A 22,325-nucleotide genomic window follows, 5' to 3' on the forward strand; every position below is an offset into this window, starting at 1 on the left:
AAATGCCAGCCACTGCGTCTGTCTGCACCAAAAACAACTCGCTCCTCTCTGATCAGCATGGAAGGAAAAAAAAGAAAAGAAAAAACAGCGTGAAGCCTCGCCATCATATTTTACTACTGTGGCCGCTGCATGTCAGATTTTACGCGCAGAGGGAAAAGCGCCTCCGAGGTTCTCCGACGCATCATTTCGTTTATGAAAAACCTTTAAAAATCAGTTTGGTGGAGGGAGCGTTGGGGTGTTGGAGGGGGTGTCAGGTCTATGGAGCGCCGCAGAGGAGTCGATGACATCATGTCTGTGGGGAGAGATGTAGTTTTGCGAGCCGTGAAACCAGATGCTCGTCTGGCCTCTGGTTGGTGTATGCGGAGGGAAAGAGGGGGGCGAGGGGGTGAACCGAGGCGACTGTACACTGTGATGTGAACAGCGCGTTTCGCTCCCTCTCTCACACACACACGTACACGCCAACACACACACGCAAACGCACACATGCATTGCAAGCTTTCAGCTGGCCCTCTTTTTGAACAAATAGCCGCCTTCTCCCCTTCCTCACACAGCGCAATGGCGCATTCAGCAATCTCGGTGCAATTTCTATCCAGATGTGTGGGCACGTCTGCCTGAGAGCCCGAGAGGACGGGGAATTTGTAGCCGAGAGCGTTAAAATGCGAGGCGACGCATACATGAAACGAAATGCAGACATGTGCACAACAGTGGAGACTGGGAGGCGAGCGTAATGGGTTCACTACGGTGCTGATTTTCACCCAAGTCATGTACACAGGACCCGGGTTATACCAGGTGACAGCGGGGGAGACGAAGGTGGAGGATAGACTTATCTTTGAAGGAGTTAATGAGAATTTTTTTTTTTTTTTAAGTTTAAGCTAAAAGTTTGCCCTACCTCCACACTTGTCCCATCTGAAAGATGTGAATGACGGTCTGCCAGACCCAGACAGACAGGCGACAGCACCTGTCCCTCTGGAAACTAGCCGTAGCCCTCCGACTGCTGAGTCCCTCCACGGAGCCCAGTCCGCCGCCGGTGTAATCCTGCACAAACCACCTGAAGCTCAGGATCTGGACCAGGACCGAGGGCACCAGCACGAAGAACAGAGTCAGGCTGGACCACAAGAAGTTCCGCTTGTGGTAGTAGTCGGCGGCCAGACACAGATCGGTGCCCACGTCCCAGAAGAACACCAGCAGCGCCAGGACGATCCACAGGCAGTCCAGCCAGAGGCGCTCCTCCTGCGGTGGTCGCCCCGCATCCCTTCCCTTCCCTCTCCCCTTCCTCCTGAGGTAATGCAGGCAGGCGCTCCGGCAGCCCCAGTAGCACGACGAGGTGTTGCAGCAGTGGCAGATGTGGAAGGAGCTGCCGTCCCGCGCGTCGTCCTCTCCCGTCCCCACCACTTCGTCCAGGTTGTGCAGCTGGGCGAAACCGGTGACGACCCCGCGACCATCGGATTTCGCTGCCATCTTTCTCTCTGATGTTCCCACCTCCTCCTCCGGCTTCCGGGGTTCGTGACGACACTTCCCTGACACCTTTTTTGCTGCACCCCAAATGTTGGCTCCATCTAAAAGCGGGGTGTCAGCGCGTCGCCGCCGCGGACTCCGTTCCCAAACTGCGCGCCAGCGTCACGGGAGACGCAGCGCATCTTTTTTTTCTCTCTCCCCCCACCCCCACGCCCCCTTTTTCCTCTCCACTGCAGACCTATCCCCCACCTGGTCACGTTAATCTGTCTGTGTAAACACTTTCATTTGGAACCCCTCGCATCCAGCTGTGGTCCAACACCGTCTCTGCTCAGTTTTCTTCCATTCCGCTCGGTTATGTTGCTTTCCTTCTCTGCTGCTCGCCTCCAGCTGCAAGCTGCCATGAGCAGACCGTCAGTCCCTCCACTGTCCCACGCCGACGTAATTTATGCTCCCCACCTCTTCCCTATTCTCTTACACACAATCTCACACACACAGACACTCAGCACCTACCACCCAGCTTGGTTGCCATCTAGCGTCTCCTTTGAGGCTCCCAAACAGCTTCTGTCGGAGGACTGCGTGACGCAGAATCATCACGGTGACAGTTCGGAATGATTCTTTTGTGGGGAATCTTGCCGCTTGACAGGAATGCATTCTCCAAACAGTTTTCCTACGAGTCTACGTCCTTTTCATTGAAGAAACGTCTCAAGCGCAACTAAAAGCGAGTGAGAACCGAGTGTCAAAACAAAATCATAATACTTTGACATGCCAGACTAGTGCATACCTCTGCCTGTATGCAACATGTTTAGTTTGGTTGTATGAGTGCAACGTGAAGCTTCATCCGAATTTCTTTTGTGATCTACATCAGGTTTTCCTCTAGGATTTTTGTGCGTTTGCCCCTTTCCACTTATCATCCACTCTGCTTGCCTGTCATTGCTCACAGTAAGAATCCCCTCACAATACTGCTGCCCCCACCATGTTTCCTCATACTTGTGTATTAGTGTTACTGTTGTCAAATCATTCTTCCGCAGATCCTCCAGCTTTATCATGAGACTTTTGGTTGATTCTCTGATTAATGCTCGCTACTTGTACGCCATGGTGTTGGTGGAGTTTAGGTTGTGGCATACTGTGTCTGATTTTTGAATGATGGACTGCACAGTTCTCCACGAGCAGTTCAAAGGTTGGGGAGTTAAATTTCTCAACAAATGCATCCATGACTTGTCTGCTGTGTTACTTGGTTATTCTGATGCTGCTTGTTGATTTATGTTCACTGAAAAACCTCTAAGGCCTTAAAAAAAAAACACTTTTATTCTCAGTATTTACACTGAGAATAAAACACACTCTAGTAAACTCTATTTATTAATAAACAGAGTTTATTAATAAAGTAATTATTAATAAAATGACTACTGAAGTCTGTTGTTGCACTAGATTTTATATAGGGGTTATCAAAGCAGCAGAGACTGAACATAAGGCTTGTTTGGAAACTTGCATTTTTTATGTGTTGCTTTGTTTCTCAGTCTAACGCTAAATTTATATTTTATCTAATCAGAGACTATACATTCTGATTTGTTGAGATTTTTTTCCCTTTTTATCTCCAGCTTTTGCTGAGTAGTGCAGAAATGAGCGAAGAGGTTGTAAGCCTGTGATTAGACTGTGCCCACAGAGCTGCCATGAAGGGTCATATAAAGCATGAGACTGATTGGTTCACTCCCGTTTCAGCCTCGCTGCAGCTCCGCTGTGCTCTGCTCAGCAGGCTCTGTTCTGCCTGTTTGAATGTGATGGGAGCTGTCCAGTGCTGAACCCTGACAGCTCTCCGTGTTTTCTGTAGATCCTCGTTAGAAATACGTCTCGTTAAATTGTACTCGAGTTTTGTTTTAATCAGCAGAGTTTTGACTATTGATAACTTGGTTGATAATGCATTATGGAATTGACAATAAACTAGAGGCTCACAATCTATCTAGATCAGTGTTTCCCAACCCTGGTCCTCAAGGCACATTGCCCTGCATGTTTTAGATATTTCCTTGCTTCAGTCTAGCTGATTTCAATTGATGACTGATTAACAGGCGTTTGTTGAACGCCTGTTAATCAGTTGAATCAGGCACATTAAAGCAGGGAAACCTCTAAAACATGTAGGACAGTGTGCCTTGAGGACCAGGGTTGGGAAACCCTGATCTAGAATGATGTTGATCTTCGTATAGCAGTCAAAAACAAAAAACCTAGTAGTAGTAGTAGAAAAAAAACTTTTTTTCTACTACTGCATGAAGATAAAAATAATCCTTTATTTATTTATTTGCATTTATTTATGTTTCAGTTATGGGCACTGACCTATCTCCCTAGTCAACGCTGGACTAGGGAGAGCAAAATGTCAGCAGTAAATCAGTGTTGTTCCTATTTTCTAGATTGCTTACTGGATTTCTGCCTTCACTGTCTTTCTTCATCAGAACATCTATCTAATGCAAGTCTTCTGTTCAAAAAGCTGGAAAAAACACTTAGAATTTTGTTTCAAGAGTGTATTTAGGTTATTTGTCAAATGCTTGGCTGATTGTGCTTGTCAATCCCACATATTTTTGCCAGCTAGCTCTTTGTTGCTTTTTTCTCTATGTGTTAAACACAAACTCTGTCTTTGCCTTGCAAAGTAGTAGGTGTATACTCTTGTCTTAGTGTTGCAAGTATGTCATTTATGTTTCAATGTACAGATTCTTGAGAAATAAGATTGGAAGTCCAAGTATTCTTGTGAAAGATGTCTGCACTCCTTAAATGGCACAGCATTTCTGCCAAGTTTCCATCTTCCAAAAATAGTACTGGTTTAACAATGAGACTGTGTAACCTTTTAGTTCTTGCATGCGCTTTATTTTTGCTGCCTAAAGCGTCATTTCACAAAGTAGAATTTACCCCAACTTTGGCAGTTTCAGTAGCTTCAGCTTTGAGTCCTTGTTTTTAAGCTCTGACTGTTTTTGAACGTTTCCTGCAAGAGCAAAGCGTCTGTTTCAGTAGCTTTCACATCAGCTGTACCAATCTGTTTTTGAAGTCCTTTTCTTTTCTTTTTTAAATCTCAGGACGTTGTCTCTCAAGCACATGAGTCACACAATAGTTATCTTTTTAGTGGTTACCATTTTCAGAAGAGATGTAAAAAGGGATGTCAAAAAACCCCACACACATATCACACCAAATACGGAACCCATTGGCAGAGATTTCTTTAATCTCTCATGTATTTCTCAGAAGCAACACAGGTCTGATCTTGCTTTTGTGGCCGTGTCTTGTTTTTGCGGTAATCAATATGTCCCTGACTTTGCTTTGCAAAAGACTATTTGTACTCATCCATGTACCATGTACTAAACAAATAAACTTTAGCATGTCAATTAAGAACCTTTGCACTGTGACCTTCTACCAAGATAACTGTTAAAAATAATTCAATAACTCCTGCTTTTAATGTCTTCCATTGTAAACCAATTGAGACATTTACAAGTGGAAGACGTTCAAAACAGCTAAAGACATGTCCAGGTTTCATCAGCTGGACAGTTTTATACCGAATAGAGCTAAATCCTAGAACTAAATCTGTTAGAGCCTGAAGACTGATGAGTCGGGTTAAGGTTTGCATCCTTAAACAAAGATGTTCATGTTTTTTATGGCTGAGTCAAAGTCAACACCTAAATGCAATTGAGAATCTTTTGCAAGACTTTAAAAATTTCTGTTCATAGATGCTTTCTATCTGACCTAACTGATTTTCAAGTATTTTCCTAAGAACAGGCAACACTTATTGGTATTTAGATGTGTAAGCTTGGTAGAGACGTAGAATCCCAAAAGAATTTCAACTGTGAAACATCAGACCTGCTGAAACTAAACACCTGACAATCTCCATTACATTTTTTATGTAATTGTAAATCCTTATTTCACTGACATCCACTAAGTTTAAGAAATGATAGTATTATTGTTATAAATATTTTCGAAGTACGACGTAGATGGATTGCAAAATAAAATTGAGGCGTTCCCTTTGGTAGCTGTCACATTTTTCACTGACTGGCCAGTTTCTCTGGTATCTCATTTTCAGAGCTGCATCACTTCACAGAGATGATCAGACATGGCTGCATGCTGTGAGTTGGGCAATAAGCAGCAGCGCTTCTGGTTGGTAGTTAAATGGGGCAAAGCTTTGACCTCAGTCCTAACAGTCAGCAGAGGTGGCCTGTGTCTATTTGTTCCTGTGTAGATATTTACTCTGGTTTACTTGTCTGTTTTTTTGTTCTGACATTTCATCACTGGTTTTGGATTATTCTCGTCACCAGTTTCACAATCTATTGTATATTTCTAAATCTTAAAACAGGCTTAGGTTTTCTTTCTCACAAGTCATTCCCAGATAACACAAAATTAAAAGAAATTAACTAAACCTTTACAAACATTTGAACAATATTTAGTGTTTCTGTAGGCTGAATAGATGAAAAAAAATTAACTCAGACCAAAGTTAATGCATGAAGACTACTGTAGGATACAAGAACTAGGTGCATCCTCTGTTCTAATCCATCCATCCATCCATGAAGCTCTTCATCTACCAGATTATGGAGCTCTTCACCTTCTCTGTACCCACCATACAGAAGCTCATGCAGTTGCCTGTATCCAGAGTCCAAGACAGATTGGAGCAGCACCTGCATTACTACAGGCAACTCCCCAGCTCCATCTATCAACTTCATCTTCTCCTTCCTACCACTACTAGTTACATGTTAAGAAAACACCCAGACATTTGAATTCCTTTGCTTTAGGCAGAGACTGACCCCTGACATGGATTGCCAAGAGTTGACTTAGAGGAGCTGACTCTCATGCAGGTTGCTATGCACTTGACAGCATACCTGTACAGTGAAGACTGAATGCAGGTAATAGCGCGAAGGTGCCAACAGAACCATGTTGTCCAAAGAGCACATATGAGATCATTCTCTTACCCTCCTCTCTACCATGCGCCACAAACAAGCTTTGGAACAGGGGGCATCCCGGGCGGAGTCCAATCCATACTGGGAACAAGCTTGAGTGTGTTTATCTACAGTAGAATGTGGACATAGGTCTTCTTTTGAACAACAAAGGACCAGAAAGCAATTAAAAACAACTCAAGTACTCCATGCTCTCATAGCATCTCCAATCAAAATACCATGAGAGACACAAACATTGGCTTTTTACAATTTTACAAAACATATTTGGCCCAGATAACTGAGCTTTCATGATTACCTCAGAAACTCTGCGAAGGTGAAGATCAAGTTTCTGTTCCCCGGCCAGGACAAAAGTCACATTACTCCTTCTTAATCTGAGGTTCAACAGGTTCTGCAGTTCCCTCCCTTACTAACACTATAGTAAACTTTCTGAGCGAGGCTAAGAAATCTGAACTCTTTATAGTTGGAACCCAATCCCAGGTCAAGCCCCCCTTTTTTATTTAGACCATAAACTCATTCTGCCACTCTAGATGTGTTGTCCCAGTCCTTACATTGAAGCAACATGTCAACTATGACATCTCATCAATGTCCAGACTTCAACTTTTCAGACCAAATCTCATCCAAGCCTAAGTAACGCAAGTGTTTTATACAGTTTTCCACGGTGGCCACATCAACTTTGCCACACAATAAAGTACATTTTAATTCAAACTGTTTTAGCACACACGACTCAGCTCAAACATTAAAGACATTATGTTATCTGCCAGAATCCTGTGATTCAATGTGCCCAAAATATTTTCATATGAACAGGAATGCACACAAAAAATGTTTTGCCTGGTCAAACCAAGGGAGTGAATCATCACTGAGTTGGCCTTTATCTGAATCAGAACAAAACTCTTGCGTGAGTAATAATGTAGGTTTGGAGGGTGATTAAGAGTGATGAAAGTCAGTAGACAATGCTCAGAGCTAATCGGTAAATGTCAAACTGTCATCTGCAATGGGAACATTGAGAGACTGGTGTAAAACATCATCATGATAAATCTTTGTTGTTCATTGGTTTCTCTAAATGCAATTTGTACACAAAGTATAGTTTCTAACATACAGAGCTTGTAAAGTGTTTCACTCTTTATTGTTTAAAAAAAATCAATTATGATCAACAAAATTTGGCGTTTTTGGCTAAAGTTATTACTAACATACATTTTAATGTTAAAGTGTGGAAAGCTATTTCAGACGAAACTAACTAACTAAATAAATAAATAAATAAATAAGTAACTTATTTATTTATTTAATTTTGGCTTAAATGGCTTTCCATGCAACGTATGGTATATAAATAAATAACTTATAAAACAAGCACTGTAAAAACCGTAAAACTATATTCTGCATTTGTGTGTCGCCACCTAGTGTTCTTTCTTTAAGCTGCAAGACGCAGTAAACATTTAATGCGAGTTATCGTTTCTCATGTTAAGTGTTTACGTTGCATATTCTTGTAATGTAAACACATAGGACAGGGTCTGACTCTGACCTGACGCCTTTTTAGAACAAGAAGGCTACGCTCGTACCCGGTGCTAAATTTATCGAGTCAGTCGTTTCCGCACGGTGTGTTTTTGCCGACGTACTTGTCTCGCCCAGCTGCTTAATAGGAGAATATCAGGTAACTGTGTTAAAAACATTTCTGTAGCATCGATGTAAAACGTCTGTCGTTGTTCTCTGTGTTTGCATAGCATCTAACGAAGTCATTTTACCGTTTATATAGAGGTTGCGATCTTTATTTTTGGTTGAATTAAACTGGTTGTGTTATAATCAACCAGCTAGCTAATGTTAGCCACCTTACTTCCTGAGTCTTTCTAACCACCCAATTGACATAATGTCATTGATGTCTTGTCGACATCGACCAGGACACTTCATATGTTTTTACCAGCTGCTTTGATCAATGACATGAGCTCATCAGTGTAAATGTCTTACCCCTAATGTTGCCTCCGTATTCGTGACGTCTCTTCTGATATTTCTAATCATAGATCATGGAGTTTGCTGAACTGATAAAGACCCCCAGAGTGGACGGGGTGGTCCTGCACCGACCCTTTATGCCCAGGGTGGAGGGAACTCTGTGTTTAACCGGCCACCATTTGATTCTCTCCTCTAGACAGGACAACACAGAAGAGCTTTGGCTGCTCCATTCAAACATAGACTCCATAGAGAAAAGGTGATATCCGTACTGCTGTTGGAGTTTATAGTTTTTCCGCATAGATGTTATGAACTGACTCTATTAAAAAAAAGGTTTCTTTGGTTTCATCAAACAATGATGAAATAAACAGGACTTCAAAACATTTTTACAAAACAAAATCTGGAAAGTTTGACACACGCTATTTGGAGACCTTTAACTAATATCTTGTGCAGCCAATTGTCTTCAGGAGGTACTTAACTTGTAGAAATTTGTGTAATTGAAAACCAACACTGCATATCAATCTAAAAACACCATCCCCATGATGAAACATTGTGGTAACAACATAATTCTGTGGGAATTATTTTAATCAGCAAGACAAGGAAAGCTGGTCAGAGTTAAATACAGGGTTATCCTGGGACAGAAGCTGTTAGAGGCTGGAAAAAAGATGTGAAACTGTAGTAAATGTTCACCTTCCAGCAGGACAATGACCTAACGCTGGGGTCTCAAACTCCAGTCCTCGAGGGCCGCAGTCCTGCAACTTTTAGATGTGCCTCTGCTGCACCACCCCTGAAAAGAATAATTAGGTCATTAGCAAGGCTGGGAGAACTGATCTACACAAGCAGGAGGTAATTAAGCCATTTCATTCCAGCGTTTTGTACCTGTGGCACATCTAAAAACTGCAGGACTGCGGCCCTTGAGGACTGGAGTTTGAGACCCCTGATAACGCATACATCTAGAGCTACAATGAAATGTTTTAGACCACAGTATGTTAATATGTTAGAATACTCCAGTCCTAGTCCACCGCTAAATCCAATAGTATCAGTGGACAGACTTGTAAATATGTACTGATGGTCTCCATCCTGTCTGACTGAACTTTAACTATTTTGCAAAAATTGGGCAGCATTTTTGTCTGTACATATGTAAAGCTGGTAGAGACATTCAGCAAAAGACCAGAAGCTCTAATGATGAAGGGGGGTGAGCATAAATTCACACCTTGTATCAGATTTTGTTTTCTGTGCGTTTTTTTTTTTTTTTCTATCAATTTGATATAAGGCTGCAAAAAGGACCTCAATGCACTTGATGCACTGGTAAATATTGACAGAAGTTACCAATAATGGATGCTGTAATTCTTAAAATTAAGCAGTGCAGAGAGACTATTTTAAATCCTTCACTTCATGTTTTTTTTTTTTTTTTTTTTTTTACTACTTTGGTCCATGCCTGGTTAAACGTTATCAGTATGATGGATGATGGAAAATGAAAGCTCAAATACAGTACATACTGTAAGTATTCACACAAAGAAGAGTTTGAGGAATGGTTATCACCATGTATACTGAGACTATATGACACTAATTAGTCAGTGTAGACATCCAGGTGGTGACTCATCAATATCTATACTGGTTGGAGAACCTAAATTTGTTCGGACAGGATATTTTAGTCTAAGACCATCTTAACTGTTTGTCTTTTAGATTTGTTGGCTCTGTTGGAAACATCATTGTTAAATGCAAAGACCTGAGGGTGATCCAGCTCGACATTCCTGGCATGGATGAGTGTCTGAACATTGCCAGCTCTATTGAGGTAAAGGCTCCAGGATAGGGTATAGAGCTGTTGATAATTACCTTTTTTATTGGGTATAGAGAAATTCTGTGCATTCTTACTAATATTGTTTCATATGTTTGTTCTCTCTCTCAAGGCTCTGTCCACACTTGACTCTGTCTCTCTGATGTATCCTTTCTTCTACCGGCCCATGTTTGAAGTTATTGAAGACGGGTGGAATTCATTTCGTCCTCAGGATGCTTTGAAGGATTTAGAATCGATGGTATAATGATGATTAGTCAGAAGAATATTCACCATACTTGGATTTTAGGCCTGTAGCACTTATTTATATCTCCATATAACACAACACTATTCCTTCTCTCAGACAGATGAGTGGCGACTGAGTGAAGTTAACAAAGACTTCACCGTATGTTCGTCATATCCCCCTCTAGTGGCAGTTCCTAAAAGCATTGACGATGACACGCTCAGGAAAGTAGCTACATTCCGCCATGGCGGGCGTTTCCCAGTGCTAAGCTACTACCACAAGAAGAACGGCATGGTCATGATGCGAGCAGGGCAGCCCCTCACTGGCACCAACGGGCGGCGCTGCAAAGAAGACGAGAAGCTCATCAACGCCACCCTGAGGCCAGGAAAACGGGGATACGTAATCGATACACGGACCATCAACGTCGCCCAGCAGGCCAAAGCTCGAGGCGGCGGGTTCGAGTCTGAGGGTAACTACCCACAGTGGAGGAGGATCCACAAAGCCATTGAAAGGTGAGCGGTTACGAAAGGATGCAGTGCCTTGCAAAAGCATAACATATTATCACGTTGCAAACATAAACTTCAAGGTGTTTTATTGGAATATTAAGTTGTAGACATACATAAAGTAATTGTGGGAATGGATTTTCATCCCCACAATTAGTGCACAATCATTTACATCCACCTCTCTTGAATTAATACAGTTTGATGCAATTAAGACTTTTAAGGTATGTTTCTACTGACTTTGCATGTAAGATTTTTTTTTTTCCATTCTTCTGTGCAAAATGGTTCAAGCTCAGTCAGATTGGATGGAAAACATCTGGCAACATTAGTGTTTAAGTCTTTCCACTTCCTCTCAATTTTAAGGAACATTTTGCAAGCCACTGCACATTATAGCAATATGTTACTGTTATAAAGCAGTGTAGGTTTTTTCTTTAAATAAGTTGTTTTATGACATATGTTACATGTCAAAATATATAAGTTTATGGGGTAAAATATCTGTTCATTTTCAGGTACACCGTCCTCCAGGAAAGCCTGATTAAGCTGGTGGAGGCCTGCAGTGATCAGTCCCATAGCATGGACCGCTGGTTAAGCAAGCTGGAAGCCTCCAACTGGCAGACTCACATCAAGGAGATCCTCACCACTGCTTGCTTGGCTGCCCAGTGCATTGACAGGTCGGGATCTATCTTACGTTTGAAAGCTCTGATTGTTACACGGAGACATTCGGGAAAAAAAAAAAAGCATGATCACGTGTGTGCTTCAGGGAGGGAGCGTCGGTGCTTGTTCACGGAACAGAGGGGACAGACTCCACCCTGCAGGTGACGTCCTTGGCTCAGATCATCTTGGATCCGGCCTGCAGGACCATTAAAGGCTTCCAGAGTCTGGTGGAGCGAGAGTGGCTCCAGGTTAGCCTTCAGGAGCATTGATTCATTGTCTCTCATGTTCTTTTATGACTTGGGATGGAGTTTTAGTCATGGCAATATCTTCCTTTTTAAACCACTATTCAGGCAGGTCACCCGTTCCAGCATCGCTGCGCCCAGTCCGCCTACTCCAACAGCAAGCCGCGGCAAGAGGCTCCCGTCTTTCTGCTCTTCTTGGACTGCGTGTGGCAGATCCTTCGGCAGTTTCCCTGTTCTTTTGAGTTCAATGAGAGCTTCTTGGTGCTGCTCTTTGAACATGCCTATGCCTCCCAGTTTGGTACCTTCTTAGGCAGCTGTGCAGCGGACAGGTCAGGTCAAGTTACCACGTGCAGATCTACTAGATTATAAAAACCACCTGTTTGATTCTTTTTGCCTCATTTCTCTTTTTGGCAGAGGATGAATGTCAAGCTTTATTTTTCATATTTTTGTTCCCCTGTCACAGAGCCAGGCTGTCTCTTCCTGAGAAGACGGTGTCGCTGTGGTCATGGGTAAATCGACCTCAGGAGCTGGAGAATCTGACCAACCCACTTTACGAGGCCAACAGTCTTGTGATCTGGCCCTCCGTGGCTCCACAGAGTCTGCTGCTGTGGGAAGGTAAGTAAAGGCTGAAATCATATCTGGCACAGGGACAAAGCCACTGTCCTAGAATATATAGAAAATACATTAAACTGGTAACCATTCCAAAACCTTTTAGAATTAAAAACACAGAACACTAATTTGACTTTTAAAGTCTCTGTTACACTGAAGCTGATGAAATGTAGCAACAATTAATAAGTAAGCATATTTGAATAAAGTAATAAAGCATAGCAGAATAAAGCAATCTAAAATGGTTGAAAAGGTGAAACAGGAAGTAGGAAAAATATCTGAGACCATCTGGCCACACAGTTGCATATGGGTTACGTTTTATTTCCAGGTTCCAAGTTGTTAGGATTTAACCACCTTTGAATGACAAATAGTCTTCTTACTTAAGAAAAAATATGTAAAAAAAATCTGGAACAACTTTTACTTAGTAAAAATGTACTTTGAAGATTACGTTTGTTGGATTATTTGTAAAATCTGTACCTGGGTGGAGGCTACATTGTTGACTGAATTCATTACCCACTAGTTTCTGTACAGTGTGTCTTTGACATAGTTTAGTTTAAACGCTGCTAAATGAAACCTGGCAAAGTCTGGTTGTGGTAAAGGAATATAATGCACCATAATGTGTCAATTGTTGCTGAAGATGATGTGATTGTATTTCCCTACAAACCTTACCAGAAGGGGGCACTAATGATCTCAGAAATTATAGCTTTCACAAGCTGAGTTCCCACTCACTCAGAAATGTATATTCAGTGCAACTTAGTCTTAATCACTTTGCATTGATTCACTGTATTATACATTAATGTATATTGCATATTACGTTATGTTAAACTAAAAGCAAAAAAAAAAAGCAATTTTGTTTAAGAATTTATTTTGATAATCAGCAATTGAAATAATGGGTTCACTTAGCGAGTCTATCAATCAACAAAGTTTAATCTGTACAGCACTTTTAATACAAACAGGTTAATACAAACTTTAATACACAAAGTGCTCTGCTCAGGCTGAAAACAGACACGTAGGTATAAAATGATCACTGGACATTGTCAAAAAAGGAAGAAACGTTTCCCTAAAAAATTGGATGAGGATGAGGAACCGAGGAGAAAAAGATGTGAAGCAACACAGGAAATATTCTGAAACCTTTATGGACTTTAAGTTCTGAAACATGGCATAAAAAAATACTGTAAAATATCAAAAAATTTGAAATCTAAAATAATGGATGACGAGAATAATAAATAAATAAACGAATGTATTAATGACCAAATTAATGATAAATAGCTAACAAAAAATCGGACTGAATAGATGTGCTTTTTGTAGGCTTTCGAAAATATTGACATCTTTATCTCACTGTGAAATCCTGTTTTTATTTGAACTAAAACTTGCACTGTGGAACAATGTCTGTTCCAAATGAATAGTGAAATGAATGAGACTGTTCATGCTTGAAAGCATAACATCTCTGATTTCTTTATTTGTGCTTGGATGCACATTTTGAGATAAACCTTCTGTGGAATTATTTAATGGAAAATAGCTAAACACTTTTAACTTTATGGCGTTACGGGCTGTGCTGTCACCTGAGCCTGCTGATCCTTCTCAACATATAACATCTTTATACCAGCTCAGTTAGCCATCATAAATCACATTAGGCTAATCTTAGTCCTGTAACTCTCTCATAGACATAGCAGTGAAGAGTCATAACCAAATAATAAGTGAAAGCTCATTAACGTTGGAAAAAAAAAACCAGGAACCTGTGCTTTATTATCTCGTTAGTATTGAGCAGCAACCAATACATTTGTATTTGTAATTTGTAATTGCTTGTCTAATATTTGAAATGTTTTTGTGAGATTTTATTAAAATCAAAACATTTAAGATTTATTGAAAGCTGCGTTAAGTTAACATTTTGAAAAGAGGACATAAACATTTTGTAGTTAATTGAAGCCATCGCCATGTTAGATGGTAAAACAAAAATGGTCAAATTTTGAATCCAAAGTATTTCAGAGCCAGTGAGGTTCAGATGCAAAATACATTTGGGAGTACAATTCAGAAATGTAACTTTGAATGTCTCTAGAGTAAATGATTTTCTGTTTCAAAATGAAAGTTCAGAACCAATGACAAGGACTTTCATAAAGAGATATAGGGGGAGGGGTAATCTGTGCAGGGGTCAAAGGATTCAGGCTTTCTGTGTAAAAGGCCTCCCCCACCTAAAGCTTTAAACTAACACCCTCATTCAAAATGAAGTTGAAGCAGATATTTGAGCGCACACCAGAGCACATAAGATTCTGCTTACGGAGCGCTTTTACTTGAACATGATCCACAATTTTTGGGTCAGTTTGAAAGACTGCAGGGAACACCGGATGTCCAGCTGCTGATGTGGACACCGAGAAGGACAAAAGGTTGATGTAAAGCTTTCACAGGATTGCTGATGCAATCTTGGCAGATTTTACTGCAGATTATTTTAAACGGAAACAACTGGGTGTCCTCAGTAATAAATGCAAATTACTCTGTCACATGTTTGGAATTGAAAAAAGGTTTAAATTAATTTTATTGTGATTAGTAAATATTGCTTCATGGAACAAACCAGTTCTAACTTTTTTCACACAGACTGTGCATCTGTTTTTAACACTCATTAATGTTGAATTCTGGCTACATTTCACTAATTAAATTTGACAGAAATAAAGCAAATCAGACAAAAATGTCTTATTTGATTATGAAAAGGATCCAATACTCTGCTTGTAAGGCACACATACAGTATATCTGAACCTATGCTTTCAGGAATTGCTTACGATTTTATATATTGAAACAACAATTTGCAGTCAGTCATAATCCAGTCTGGCACAAAGTTTTGGCAAAATATTTGCTCATGGATTTATTTATTACAGGTCCTTCAGCAACACAGTGATTGAGAACTGTTTGAGTTGTATTTTGTTCTTCCAGAAGACTTTCTGTTTTTCCTCTGCTAAATATTTACACCATGAAGTATTTAAACACCTTCAGGAGACTTTTTTTTTCTCTCTCTATTTTAAGATAAATCACAAAGCTTCTCCTGTTTTAGCTCAGTTACAACTGCCAACATTATTTCTATTTGCTAAAAGCCAGAGATTTTTATTTGTAACTTTCTTAGAATACATTTGGTTAGTATCAGGGATATGTTTTTTTTAAACTGCAGACAAGAAACGGTGTGTTCCAGGTGTAGCCCTAAAATACATCCACATGTGGGAATGAAATTAACTCAAATGTGTCATTTAACCTATGAGAGGTTTGGAAACCTATGAGAGGTTTTCATCCTCTGTTTTTTTCTCCCATTTATTAGAGATTGTAATCATTCATTCTGTATGTAAACTTCTGATTTTGAAAACACTCTGACAAATAATTTTCTCATTATTGTGACATTTAGCAAATAGAAATCACTTTTGTGAATCTAACAGACCTAAAACAGGAGAACTTTGGTCTGATTTTAGTTCAGACGGTGAGAAATAAATGTTTGTATTTGGAGCATGCAAATATCTGGTTTCAACTGTATATTATACATGCATTGATCAGGAGTTTTATAGCAATACATAATTGTGTGAGACCATGCCCGTTTTGGATTTTCTTTATTACTCACCCTGTCGTCCTATTGCTCTGTTCCAGGAGTTTTCCTTCGCTGGAACCGCTCGTCCAAGTGTTTGGATGAGGCTTACGACGAAATGGTGCACATAATCGACTACAACAAGGAGCTTCAGAACAAAGTGAACAGTCTGCGCCGGCAGCTGGCTCAACTGGAAACAGACGATCCTCTGCTGAACACGCCATAGGGAGAGAAAGGTTGCAAGATGGTTTAAAGAAGGAGAAAATGTCAAAATAACTACAGAAAGGTCACATTCATCCTCTCCATAGGCTTTAACAAAGCTTAAGTTGGTTTCAGATATTTCAAGTTATACTCAAACTCAGTCTTTTTGATCTTTAAATGAATTTAGTTAATAATTGCGCAGTGATGATTTGTGGGGTTGATTCTTTAAAGCATGCAGTTCTGATAGGGGCTTCTAGCAAGATTTGAAGGGAAACATTTCACCTGATCGTAATCATATGTTGTAATATATGGAGCTTTGCACATGCAGAAAGGAAAATTCTTAATTATGCTCAAGCTTATCAGCTGAATTTACATTTGTAAAGCATCATCAAATGTAAATCCTACGTAATTTTGTCCATTTACATTTGTAATCACATCGCATGTTAATTATTATTTTTTTTTTTTCTAATTCTTTTTTTCCAGAGAAACTCTGTTCATGTTAATACAGGGTTCACATTCCTACCAAGCATGCTGCTATATGCAAGCGCCGCAAAAGCACTGCAGAGTTTCTATGGTAACATGCGTGGTGCTGTAAGGCGGTGTATGACTTTTTCAGCATGGTCAAGTAAAATGTGTAGGTTGGGTCAGCACCTTCTGTATCGTACAACAAGGGAGTTTTATGGAGATTTCCGACCAAATTATTTTGTATCTGCTATTAACAAATTATTCTCTGAAGTTCTGGTTAGTAGCAGTGCTCAAATATCAATTATCACATCCCTATGTAAAATGATTCTACTAAATCATCAGCTATGTTGCTAGAAGATTTTAACAATGGCACAAAGTGCCTTGTGGCAAAAAAGAGTCTGTTTCTGAGAGTTGATCACACTAACATTAATCTGCTTGAAAATATACTGAGGGAAAATGTTGCTTCAAACACTGATATGTATCTTGGCTCCTATAATTGTGTAATAACTGTTAAGTTTGTGGGCAAAATACATGTTAAACATGAGGTACTGATGCACTTTTAAATTAGTTTTATTTTGTGTGTACAAAGCCATACTAAGTCTCAAAAATATACTTTTCTTATGTTTTTTAGTTTCCAACAGCTGCACTGAAAAAAATCATGGTAATATTTAACATGGATGTTGACACGTACAACGCATGTCATCCAATGTGAAAAAGTGGCTTCCAATGAAATCCCAAACATGGGAGTCATTAGTTGCATTTTCTTTCTTATGCTTCAAAATAGGTTTATTTCTTGGAAATATTTTTCTTTTTCAATTGTTTATTGTTAAGATGCAGGTTTCTTTTCTCGATTTTTATGTTTGCCAAACTACCATGATCTTAGAACCGTTCAAAATTCTTTTGAGAAAGTAGAACAAAGTCAGGGAAGAACCAGTGTTTTGTTTACATGTGGCAAAAAATGACCAAAACGACATTTTTCTTTCACCTTTAGTGAAAATTGTCCCTCTCAGACCTCTTTCACATTTCAGTTTAATTGCTTCGATTTAGCTAAGCACACAGAAACCAGCGCCATCTTTGTGACCTTCAGCTGGTAATAAAACACTAAAAGTTCCAGTTTAAAATTACTTTTCCTCTTAAGTCGTAAATTCCTGTGTTGGTTCTCGTTGTGCTGCCAAAGCAGGTCAGACCCATGAAATCAAAAATGTTATCAGACGTTGGGGATGTTTATTTTGGCCTTGATGGTTGTAGAGTGTGCTCTCTGTCGAGTATAGTTACTCCTCACGTACGCCATTGAATTTAATCTGACATGGAGATATGGGATATAGCAACCTTGAGAATCTCCCTCTAACCAGCTTTGCAGGGCAATGGAGCATGTGGTAAAATCAGGATACAAATTTTCCCATCGAACAGTGGTGCTTCTACCTGTTAGTCATAATGTGATGACCTATGTTTGTTCAGAACGCTTTATGTTGCTCTGCTTATTTGATCAAAACATGGGTTAGTGGGTAAGCATTAAAAGCACTGAAGTCATATTTTAAATTTTTGTGTTTCAATAACTAAATGGATTAAATGTTTCTTTGTTTAAATGTAATCTGCGCATTATAGTTGGACCGGATAATGTAACAGTCACACTAAAGTTCTTTAAATCGCATTGGAAAGAAACGGGGCTTCATTCAGCTGCGCATTGTTTGTTGCCCTCTGCCAAAAATACATTTTTTTGTTTGCAACAGTCGAAGGGCAGTGTAAGCCAAATCAGCGGTGTAGTGTGTAATTGTACAAATTTAAGCTTGCATTCATGTGTCTGTGATTTTGGTATCTGTAAAGAATCAATGAACTCTAAAAAAACAAATAGGATTAAGCTTTAGACAGATAATAATTTTGTCTGTTCTGCTTACTGACTTTGTGCAATGCCTTACTGTAAAACCACAGTCCATCTCAATGTGTACTTTTATCACTGTTGATTACATTTTTAAGAAATCACCATTCAATTGTATTCAATGTTTGTTTGTTTTTTTTAAGTTTGAAGACATTAAAATGTATGGTTTAAAGAAAAAAAAAATATTTGTCACTGTTTTGTTCTTGGGATTACAGGGTAAACCCTGGTCAGGTCATCAGTCCATCAAATATCCATTAAAAAAAAAAAAAAAACCAGCAACACACACACTTAACCTTACAGTCATGTCTTTGGATTGTGCACTGAACAACCCACGCATGCACTGAGAGAACATGCAAACTCTATGCAGAAAGAATTCACTTATCTTTGTGCTTGAGGTAGAAGCCTTCCACTCTTAATGGCATTCCTGGTTAATATAAATGAGTTTTATTTATTCAGAAATGAGTTCTAAAAAAAAATCTAACCTTTGACTTGAATAAATGTATTCATTTGAAAAAAAAATGGAAAGAAATGAGTGAGATTCTAATTTGTTTTTCACAAAACATTGGGAGGTCATTTACTGTCAGCTTCCCTGAAATGGTGGGTGTAGGCTTAAGGAAGAGTTCAACTAGATGTGATAAAATATGATTTTAATGCTGGCTGCAGATAGTTATCTTTCAAAACAATAGTGAAAGTTTACAGCTTATCTTGTCTTCAGTATGTCTTTGGACAGCCCCTGTTGGCCTCAAACAACCTTGAAAGATAATCACAGGATATACGCTTCATATTGTTTCTTCACCTGCTTGAATTAAGTGAGATCGGCTGACTCAGTTCAGTCAATAGGACTGAATTAAGTCAGTCCTATTGGCTGGTGCAATTCGCGATTTGCATAAACATTAAGGGAAGCATTTTAAGCTCTAATCCACTATCAAACTGGTTAGTGTGGCTTTGCAAGGCTGCAGAAACATTGTCCCATTTCTCATTCAGCTTGGATACAACTAATATGCTGCAATCTGTTAGAATTGAAAGAATTTTGTATGAGTCTTTTTTGTCAATTTGTACAATACAGATTTTTATTAGTAAGTTCATTGTTTTGACAGGCTCCAAAGGCTTATTTTATTTATTAAGTATCTTTCAGTAGTTCCTAGTTAAATTATGATTGTTGGACTTTATTTCCATCTTAGTTAACTGAGATAAGGATGAATATGTTCAAGATTATACACTGTTGTGTATAGTGGAGGATCTGTGATGCTGTGAGCCTACTTCACTTCCAAAAGTGCTCAGAACCTTAAGGTGCATAGTTTAATAAAATGTTTTAAATGTTAGGAGATTTATATTAAAATATCTGCCAGAACATTTAAATTGTGTTGCTGTAGGGTCTTTCAGCAGGATGATGATCCAACACATTGTTTCTTACGGGAAAAAGAAAAAAGTGCCAGTTTTTCTCCAAATCGACATGGAAATGTGTCACCACACAAATGCAAAATCCCTTTTCACAGTCATCTCGGTCCTCAGACCAGTCCAACAGAAAAGCTGAAGGGTGAGCTGAAGATAAACACAAATATGAGGACTGTGGTCAAACTGAAGAGGTTGTGAAACAGAAATAGCTAAAAATTAATTTCCCTAAAATATGTTTTAACCTTAGGAAAGAAATTCTACTCCCATTGGCAAAAAAGAACCAGGTACATTTTGCTTGACAGTAATAAGAAGTGTGTTATTATTGTTATTATGTATTTAACTTCAGAACTAGCTTACATGAACAAACATGTAAAATGTTACTTGCGATAGAGGAGCAACTTTCTTAGTGTAGCTGTGGAGGGCATCAGTTTCAGTCTGGCCCTTCCTTTCCCCTTATAACTTGTTTCAAAGTGAGTAAACAGCAACCCAGGAAGGTCCCCACTGATGTTGCCATTGCTGTGACGAAGCAATCACTTGATGATGTGCCTCAAGAATAAATAGCTAACTGCTTTATACAGGCATGTATTGGCACATTGTTTATCGTTCAGCTGCTCCGTTTGCAGTCTGTTCTCCATTTTTTTAATGAAATTATCTTGAATCAAATATCTTCTCAAATTTTTTTTAAAAATTGTATTAGTGCTTAGAAAATGTACATTTTGAAAACTTAAAAAAAAAATCCTCAGTCCTTTATATTATAAAAAAATAAATATAACATTTTGTTGTTTCTCTAAATTATTGTTAAAATATATTAGGGATAGATTATGAATAAAACTTATAGTGCTATTAACATGAGTTTTACTAGAGGTTTTGATTGGGTTGGGCAGGTTTTACAGGTTTAGTTTTACCCTGTGTTTGGACTGGAATATTTCAAGTCTGGCAACAGTGGCGAATGGCGCCATTTTTATTAATGAGCGTGACTCGCATGTGCCATGCTGGATAAAAATATGACCCAGCTTCTACATGAGTGTTTTGAAAACACACAGACACAAAAATGTCAGTCTGATATTCATGAACTTTGGGACATGGGTTGAAAATGATATTTTCTGATCTCCCAAGACACAGAATCCGTATTTCAGTCATAGGACGCCCAGCCCTATGACTGAAACTTTGGTGGATCCGATTGAAATCGTGTCAGTGTTTATTGAGGCCTAGTTTGGCATCTTGTACTTGACCTACGAGTAGGCCTCAGTGATGGCAAGTAGGCCACTGGAGCGCCGTGTTTGAAATTGCTGCCTTGGTTATTCGGTAAGTTATTTTTGGGAATCCTTATTCTAAGTTGTTTGTATTTTTCACCAATGACCTTAGTGAAGCCATTTGTTGTATCTAAACAGAGCAGCACACCCGGCCATGGCCTCTCAGTGGCGGTTTGTTTGGTTGCTGGCGTCCCTGGAACATCTGAGGCTATATAAAAGCATTTGGAGCTAACAGTTGATTGATTATGGATATCAAGCTGAGGAATTGCTTCCGTCAAGCTGAGGATTCCCTACAAGGTGCCTGGTGGATCTGCCCCACTCATCAAAAGTTAGTTAGGTCAAGCAACTGTTCCAATGGTGGGTCCAGAAGACATCTCAGGGTAGGAGCTGTTGCAGGTTTTGCTACGATGCTGATGCTGACGCTGTTGAAGGCCAACGCTAGGCCTCTTGGTGTACTGGTTTAGTTTGGTTCTCTGCTGAGAATCAATCCTTGGGTCTTTGGATTTTTTGTATTTGAAGCAGTTGCTGTGGTCTTGTGACCTGTGGAGATTTAGGTGTGAGTAGAATCTGATATCTAGAATCTGAAGTTTCTGGCTCAAAGTCAGTTGAGATGTGAAAGAAAGAAGGCTGCCAAGGATTTGGCAAATACAGTTTAGAGGCTGTAGGAAGTGATTCAGCTTAGGCTTTGTAAATATCACTATAACAATCCTTGATAACATACATACTTATTAGTACTAATATAATGTTTCTATTTTGACATTGACATAGCTGCATTAGGATAATATTTATCTTTCCGAAGAATATCAAATATATTTTTGGGTTAATATGAGGTCTTCAACATACATACATTTAAATTTTTTAATTTTTTGGTACCTATTTAATATTTAGTTTGAAATTTAGGGTCCATACTTTAATAATTCAATAACTCAAACAAATTTAATTTACGTTCACGTTAAACATGAAAACCGATTAGTTTTTGTGCCGAAACAACACTTGGCCTTGTGCAATTTCGTCATTTCTTCACTTCATTTCTTCTGGACGACGACTGACAAAGGAGAGATCTCCTGGCGCTGCAGGTCGGAGGTCACAGAGGTAATGTTCACACTGTAATCCACCATCTCTTATTTGCAGGTTTTCAGCTGAACTTCATGTTTTCCTTCTGGAGAGGATCGAGTGGGACCTGTGTTTAAGTTTGTTTTAACCCATTTTATCTCCTAGACTAAGCAACTGGCAGACCTTTTGTTGCAAATAACTTTTTT

General features: G+C 39.4%; 2 protein-coding genes across 2 annotated transcripts in view; one reads left to right on the top strand and one right to left on the bottom strand.

The window, feature by feature from the left end:
• Positions 1–5,378, bottom strand: part of xkr6b (XK, Kell blood group complex subunit-related family, member 6b) — a 69,592-nt gene extending 64,214 nt beyond the window's left edge. The window contains exon 1 of the mRNA XM_032585778.1: positions 890–5,378. Coding sequence (XP_032441669.1) covers positions 890–1,458 — 569 coding nt within the window. The 5' untranslated portion in view covers positions 1,459–5,378. The remainder of the gene's footprint in view (positions 1–889) is intronic.
• A 2,406-nt stretch (positions 5,379–7,784) lies between these two features.
• Positions 7,785–16,929, top strand: mtmr9 (myotubularin related protein 9). Its single transcript, XM_032585651.1, has 10 exons — positions 7,785–8,010; positions 8,375–8,559; positions 9,987–10,095; positions 10,211–10,336; positions 10,439–10,830; positions 11,328–11,489; positions 11,579–11,720; positions 11,823–12,043; positions 12,178–12,329; positions 15,939–16,929. Exons 2-10 carry the CDS (start codon positions 8,378–8,380, stop codon positions 16,100–16,102), a joined length of 1,650 nt encoding a protein of 549 aa, XP_032441542.1. The 5' UTR covers positions 7,785–8,010; positions 8,375–8,377; the 3' UTR covers positions 16,103–16,929.
• Positions 16,930–22,325: the final 5,396 nt, after the last annotated feature.

This window comes from Xiphophorus hellerii, chromosome 15 (genome assembly GCF_003331165.1).
Source record: "Xiphophorus hellerii strain 12219 chromosome 15, Xiphophorus_hellerii-4.1, whole genome shotgun sequence".
Classification (NCBI taxonomy): domain Eukaryota; kingdom Metazoa; phylum Chordata; class Actinopteri; order Cyprinodontiformes; family Poeciliidae; genus Xiphophorus; species Xiphophorus hellerii.